Source organism: Pogona vitticeps, chromosome 1 (genome assembly GCF_051106095.1).
Source record: "Pogona vitticeps strain Pit_001003342236 chromosome 1, PviZW2.1, whole genome shotgun sequence".
In the NCBI taxonomy this organism is placed as follows: domain Eukaryota; kingdom Metazoa; phylum Chordata; class Lepidosauria; order Squamata; family Agamidae; genus Pogona; species Pogona vitticeps.
In genome coordinates this window covers 38013288-38021190 of record NC_135783.1, presented here as the reverse complement: position 1 = coordinate 38021190, position 7903 = coordinate 38013288, and the positions used below count along the sequence as shown (strand labels likewise).

Below are 7903 nucleotides of genomic sequence, written 5' to 3'. Positions count from 1 at the left end.
GGGAACAAATTAACTCACATAATTTAGTGTAATTCCATTTATCATGATGATCTTGTTTACTTGGCATGAAAGGAGGCAGCAGAGGTTGTCTTGAAAACATAACCAATGCAATTTTCCTCTCACCTTAAAAAATAGAACAATATTTCTGAATGATAGTTTAATGCTAAGGGAAGTTAGTTTCTTTTCTTAATGACCTCATGTCTGTTTAATAAAAACATTAATAGTACTTATCAATCAAATAAACTCACCTCATTGCTACTATATGCTGCAGGTGACTTCCTTTTTTCTTTATTTTTTACAAATATATTTGACCGCAGTGTAAGAAGATAGATACATTCTGTACACAGCAGATCCAGAAGAAAGTAATAACCGCACAACACAGTTATGAATAAGTATAAAATTAACAAGGACACAATCTAGGCAAGGCAAAGCACCTTACAGTCCCATCAGTTCTGGTGGAAAAACTAAAAATATGTTTTAATCTCATACTGAAAAGCAAGAGGATAAAAATGTTTGTAGCTTTGAGTGCACCCCTCATGTTTCTTTGGCCAAATTCCTCTTTTATAGCTACACAAAAGCTGAAACCTTTGGAGGTGAATTGGCTGAAATTAATAACTCCATAGATAGTATCTGTTGCATGCTGAATCACACAATGCAGTCAGTACTGATCTCAAGGGCAAAACTGGCTGGGGGATTCTGAGAGCTGCAGTCTAAAACAGCAAATTTCCAAGCTCTGTTTAATGGTAACTTTGTCCCTACTGAGGACTGACTTCAACGTTATTCTCCAGAGATAAGGGAAAGGATTTTCCCCCTCCCCAAATTCCAGAATATAGATATTTTGGAGCTGTACTCCATAAGAAGTAATAATTGCTCTCCCTTGCATGGAGGCTATCCACCAATTGATAGCCTTCCTTTCAACCAGTGGAAAATTAAAGAGAAAAAACATAGATCCACTTAATGAATACCACTTTACCTTTTCATTTGTACAATCGCAGTTGGAACAGATCCTCATGCCAATGAAGCAAAACTACAGTATATCTAAAGCATCCTTGCAAATGGTCATCCCACCACTCTTTGAAAGTATCTAATGATTCCTGAACTGAAACAGGATCCATGGCTTCCATCCCTCTCACCCTACCTTAGTAGCAACTCTGTGAAGTTGAGACTAGGTTAAAATAGAATTACTTTGCAACGTCACAGGTTGAACAGAATTTCCCCAGTCTCCCCAATCCAAACCTGACAGATACACTATATACTGTACTAAACCATGCTGATTGTAAAGTGGCTTATTATGCTCCCCACAAATCACAGATCAGGGATTCTGATCAGGCTTGGCCAGAAATGAGCAAATACCCAAGAGACTCAGGAAGTTATCAGTAATAAAATCATGTGTTCATGGAATTTAGGACAGTAAAGGGAGCTTCCCTTTCTCATCTGAAGCGATGGGACATTCCTTCACTTGGTTCTAAAAGACCTGCTGGTAGAACATTGAGATGTGTGATGGATATCTTTCTCCCATTTAACCCACAGTCTTATGTTTGTCCAATCTGGAAGTGTTGATTTGTTGCACCGATAGCTAGGTATGTGAGCAAATACACTAGCAAGTAGATAAGGAGGCCACAGCTTTACTATACACAGGTTACAAAACACAATCTGTTGTATGTATACATTCCAAAAAGTGGCACAGAACATTTGAGAACCCACTAAGGGAAAGTCTCTCCCATGCCCCATAAAATACAACAAAACTAATTCTGCACTTCATACTCCTGTAAAACCAGCCCTTTCTATCCCCAGTCAAAAATGGGGCATTTACAGAAAATCACGGAGTGATTATGGATCTTGGTCTTTTCAAGATTCAGCAAGACGGCAGGGTACACAAAGAGCCAAGCCTAAGTTACCTGAACAAAGGCAGACGTTTTTCAAAATTAGCAAGCAAAACCTCAAGATGGCCACAGAAAATCAATCTTCAACAATCACCATTAAAAGCCACACACACACACATTAAAAGTCATGATTTGAACCATTCTCTGCTGCACCACAGAAATAGTTGAATACTGTCTCTTTGCTTTTACATCTCTGTACATATATCTATAAATATTACTCTTTGTTTCTTTGATATTCACACAAGGGCTGTTTTCTCAGTGAGTCAGAAAGGTGGTGAAATGTTTCTTGGTGCTCCCCATCCAGTAGATGGAGAAAACAGCAACATCTCTAGCCAACAGGTGCCCTTCTGTTGGATGTTTGCTCAGTAGTCATCCTCCTCAGCATCAGCCTAACCAGTGGCTCCCTCCCGCTCCTCCAATGGCTTGCCTGTCACACTGGTGTGTTGGCTGTGCCAGTCTGAACATCCATGTGCCAGTATCTCCATCATGGAGTAGGCAATCAGACTGATCAGTGAAGGTCGTTCTCTGCTGCTCTGCATCTCCGCTCCGCTGGACAGATGAGAAAGAAACAGCAAAAAAGAGATATAGGCATGGAGTTATTTTTCTGCTCCCTAATGCTGAAATAACATCAGAAATAGCTTGGGATCTTAAGAACCACCCGAGAGGTGGAAGACAAAAGTTTGTATTTTATTTTGTTGCTGGTACCCAAGCACAAAATATTTATAAAACAATACTGGTAGTACTCTTAGCCCTCTGGAGCACTACAAGATTGCATGGAGTTGCTGATGGAAGACAGTAATAATGAGTACAAAGGAGAAGAATTTTCTTCAACTGATTTTCCGACCCAAGTCGTATTATACATATTTTGCAAACGCACTGAGAGTACAGCATTAGGTGGAATTCAGTGTCTAGAGAATATCAGCATTTGTTTAAGTATTTTAAAAAAGATGGCCTAAATCTATTTTTTCATCTCAGTTAGGGTAGCTCCATTGAATAAATGGGAAATTTGGAGTCAATGATTATGTTTCCTTGCCTCAATGGGCCTAGTTCAGTTTGGAGTAACAACTGAATTTAGCTCTATTTTTTTTTAGCTCCTAGGATTGAAAAATACTGGTTCAAATATATTAACAGTACTTGTTGTACATGTCAAGTCAACAAGTTGGATAGAGGCTGAGAATTCATTTCCCCTTTCTTGGGCAAAAGCATAACAAAATAAAAGCAGTTCTGTGCAAATGTTGTGTGGTTTATCCATGAAACAAAAGCCAAATATCATAGTACTTTTTTTTTTAGACAGGGCATAGAAAGTATGTACACCTAGTTATTACCAGAGCCCATCAATACAAAGCAATATTATTTAATTTGCCCAAGCCTTCTCCAACTGGATGCTACTCAGATATGTCAGACTTCACCATGGCCAGTGGGGAACCAGATTGAAAAGTTTGATTAACACTGGTAATATGTCTTACTTTTAAATTCTCAAAGCATTTCTATGTGCTAGTTGCCCATGCTCCAGCACATTAGAAGTACAAGAAGGAGCCTGAAGGATGTATAAGCATTGTCTTCAAAACTCGACATTCCTTGCATATAACTTCTCAGCATGCAGCCCTGCTAAGACTGTTTTCCTTTAGGGTGCAGCTATACCTGCAGGGAGCAAGTTAGTTTGGGTCTCTTTTGAATGGTTGGGCTTAATTAGGTTGCCCTGTCTCTTTGTTCATTGCTTTTTCCCCTCTCTGTGGTCTGGTGAAGTTTGTTGTTGAAGGCAGCCATGTTTGTCAGTTTGCTGTTGATCTCCAAGTACTTAAATATTTTTTATTATTTATCCTACAAGTATCTCAGAGTGAGTTATTGAGACTGTAAGTGCCAGATAATGAGAATAGGGGTGACTAATCAGGGAAACTTGAATCAATTCTGCTTTGTGAATTCCTACACTTCTGCTGTAGGAATTTAACCAAAAATTCAAAACTCTGCAACACTTACTGAATCATTTCATGAAATTGGCAAATTGTTCTTGAAATAAAGGTAGAGAATTGATTTTTGTGCTGTTTTGTCATATTTGTTTAAATTGCAGGGAATTGTTTTATGAAGTTTTGTACAGTGCAAGCCTAGCTTACACATTATTATTGTTTCCAGCATAACTTTTTCATATTGATGGGAATATATAGGAAGACATAATAAAACAGAAACAAATTACATCAAAAATAACGTCTTTTTTTTTTTACAGAGAAGTGCCCCAACTGCAGACTAGGTCCAGTGGATTATCAACATATTAATCATAATTTTTCATTAAGTAGAAATGGATCAAGTAAAAAACATAGTTGAGGAACAAGCCTACCTTGTGAAACTTTGTTGTTCATTTAAAGAGCATGAAAGTAACATGGAAAGAGAAAAGGAAAGACCATCAGAAACAATTCAAGCGCAGAAGTCAGTGGTTCCCAGATATTTTGGGCTCACTATTCCCTCCATTTTCTGGCCACTGGCTGCAGCTCCCTTGCTCAGAGGGGCCATCAGGGCTCTCTCTCCCACCAGGAGCAGGATCTTGACCACCACCACCCAGCCATCCCACCTCCCCATCCACCCCCCAAAAAATCCCTGAGGGGCCACCTCCTTCTAGATCCTGTTACAGGAAACTCCTGAGGATATCCAGCAAGCACTTCCACGGAGGACCATAGAGATGGGGAAACGTGAGGCAGGCACACTGCCTCCACTTTCTGTTCCTATTAGACGTAGAGCTCTGCAGGCTGTGTGGAGGACCTGTTCATAGAGCTATTGTCTTCATAGCTCTATGTTTCATCCCTTTTCCCGTGGTGCCCCTGCCTGGGTTTCATAGCTCCCCCTGGAGCCATAGCACACAGTTTGGGAAGTCCTGACATAAGTAGAGTGGGGGCAGGGTGGGGATTACATAGATACAGTAGGATCACCATAACTGCGAGATCGGTATCCCCGGTTTCATGTATCCATGGTTTGCCTGTGTTGCATACGCAACATAAAATAGTCCCTCCTTGTAGCCTTCATCCCTTCCCCTTTTATGTTATACAAAGGGTTCCCTGATATCTGGAGTTTCAGGTATTCATGGTAGATTATGGAATTGAACCCCCACCTCCACCCCAGATACAGAGGTCCTGCTGTGGAATGGTAAGAAAGTAAACAGAAACCAGACACTCTACAGTCAAGAACTGAGCAAGCGGAATTAAAGATTGCTTTTTTTCAGCTCCTAATATTGTAAAAAATTACAGTACCTTTTGCAAATGAAGAAATTTACCACCATGCTATAAATTAATAAGCAGATGTATTTCATTATTGGAATATCATATCTAAGGTAGCCTTTTCTAATCTAGCGTCTGCACCCATTTACTTAAGGTCAAGCAAAAATTGGCAATGTTACTTTTTTTAAAAATTGTAACATCTCTGTTACATACAGCACTGATGTTACCTGTCTGTCATGGGTTTGGAGGGAAAGTTCCATCCTATGGGGAGTGGAAGGCGGGACATCAGGAGGAGGGGCTGTACTGTATATATATGTGGAGCGTGTGTGGAGAAGTTAGGAAGAGCTGGGAGAGCTGGAGGAGAGCTGAGAGAAGAAGCTGGTGTGGGAGTCTGTGTGTCAGACAGGGTACTACTGTGTGTCAGTCAGTACCAACCTGATAGGTTCAGGTGTCTGCATGGTTAGCCAGAACTGATAGGTTCAGGGTCTGTGCTTTATTTAAAGGTGTTCTGTGTGAACCAAACTGGTGTATGTATGATTGAGACTAAGCCACGTTACTGTATCTTATTCACTTGATCATTTTATTTTCCCTGTGTGTGATTTAAATAAACCTTAGTCCTTTATTTGTTAAAAATCCATTCCTGGTCTGTGTGACTCCTTACAGGGAATGGTTGGTGGCAGCTTAGTGTAACTGTGGCATATCCCAGTAGGTCTGGGGTTGTCACATTGATTGGTGTCCAGCGTGTGGGATACGACTGGTCCAGTTGTCCAGCGGTCCAGCAAAGCCTTGGCAAGTGTGCCCAGAGCAAGGGGGGTCTAGTCAGGGACAATCTGAGAGCGCGTAGGTAATCTTCTAGGCTTACCTCACGGGGAGGTAGGCTAGTGGAAGAACGTGTGACCTCAGATTGGTGGGACTAGATTAGGGAGCTCTGAGGCAACCTGTTTTGGCGGGAAAAAGCTGAGGCAAAGCTGAGTGAAGTAGCAGTGATCTAGCTTGTCTGCTGAGAGGCCTAGCAGAGGGGGGTGGACTCTGGCTGGCAACAGTTGCAAGTTAGTGCTGAAGAACAGCAGCAATCTATAGAAGGCTGGTTCTGAGGCAAAAGAGAAAAAAAAAGTGGTCGCTTTATTTTGAGGCTTGACTTTTGAAAGCAGCCTGTTCTGGGGGGGGGGATTATGCCCTTGACTCGAAGCCAGATGGCAGAAATGGGTGAAGCGAGGGAACCCCAGGTAGACCAAGGTTCTGAGGATGAATTTGGCTCAGTGCAGGATGAGAACACGGGAGAACAGACCTCAGAACTCAGAAGAATGCGCCTAGCCCAACAGCATGAACTGAGGATGAGGCAATTTGAAATGGAGGAAAGATTAGAGAGAGAGAGAATGGAAAAAGAAGAAAGATTAGAGAGAGAGAAAATTGCTCTGGAAAAAGAAAGGATGGCGTTTGAGTTAAGGAAATTGGAAATGATGAATCAGAATAATAATAACAATAGAGATTCTGAGGGGGGCCAATTGTCTAAAACTGACCTGAAGAAATTCCCTGTATACCACAAGGGAGATTGCCCTGAGGTGTTCTTTTCCCTCGTGGAAAGAGCGTTTGTGGACTTCTCAGTGAGGGAAACTGAGAAGATGACCATTATGCGATCTTTAATCAGTGGCAGCCTGGCAGAAGTCTATGCAGAGATGCCAGAGGGACTGCTAAAAGATTTCGCTGAGTTTAAAAAATTGGTGTTTGCCAGACATGGGATAAATGCGGAACAGCTGAGGCAAAGATTCAGGTCACTCACAAAGAAACCAGAGCAGACTTTTACCCAAGTGGGGGCCCAACTGGTGAGGCTGCTAGAGAAATGGCTATCTCAGGAGGGAACAGAGACCTTCCAGCAGCTCAAAGACCTGATAGCGCTGGAACAGTTCTATTCAGTCCTGCATGGGGAACTGAAGTTCCAGGTGAGGGAAAGGAAACCGAAATCTGTGGCAGAGGCGGCCGAGATCGCAGATTTTATTTCCCAAATAAGAAAGCCCTTCGGTGAGGGGAAATCTGTAGGCAAACCTAAAGAAACCTACAGCAAGTACTCTCAGGGACCAGGGAAAAACCAGCAAGTGGGAGGGGCCCATGGTGAAGGGAAGCCCTCAGACACGAAACAAAGACCTCAGATTTTGGAGGGAAAACCAAAACAAGATGAGAAAGACTCAAAATACAGCAGAAAATGTTATTTCTGTCAAGGAAAGGGCCATCTAATCTCAGAGTGTGAGAAATTAAAGCAGCTAAAAGGAAATGTGCCTCATGATTTGAGTGGAACCAAGCCAAAAGCTGTGTTCTGTGTCCAGAAAGAGCAAAGCTCCTTGTCACTGAGGGAGCCTGTTGCCATGGCTACTCAATCTGGAACAGTTACATCTGCTGATCAGGCTGAGGAAAATGGTCCTCTTGTGGAGGTCAAGCGCTGCTTGCTAGTGAGAACAGATTCGCAGTTGTTTGAAACCGCAGGGGTGGACGTAGGAATACTTGACCATCAGTATAGGGGGCTGAGGGATACTTGTTCCCAGGTGACCCTGTGCCATCCAGATATTATTCCTAGGGAGTATATAATCCCGAATGAGAGCATGAAGGTGGCAGGGATTGAGGGACAGGTGATCTCGCTGCCAGTAGCTGAGGTACCTGTAAGCTTTCAAGGCTGGAGGGGAGTTTGGCGGCTAGCGATTTCATCGACTCTGCCAGCAGCCGTGCTCGTGGGAAATGACCTGGCTGAACATGTGCAACGGGTGCTAGTGATTACACGTTCACAAGCCACCACGGGGACAGTTCAGGGGGGTACTGATGAGCCCG

At 42.4% G+C, this 7903-nt stretch overlaps 1 protein-coding gene across 1 annotated transcript in view; it reads right to left on the bottom strand.

The window, feature by feature from the left end:
- Positions 1–263: 263 nt before the first annotated feature.
- Positions 264–7903, bottom strand: part of STUM (stum, mechanosensory transduction mediator homolog) — a 68103-nt gene continuing 60463 nt past the window's right edge. The window contains exon 3 of the mRNA XM_072990987.2: positions 264–2432. Coding sequence (XP_072847088.2) covers positions 2392–2432 — 41 coding nt within the window. The 3' untranslated portion in view covers positions 264–2391. The remainder of the gene's footprint in view (positions 2433–7903) is intronic.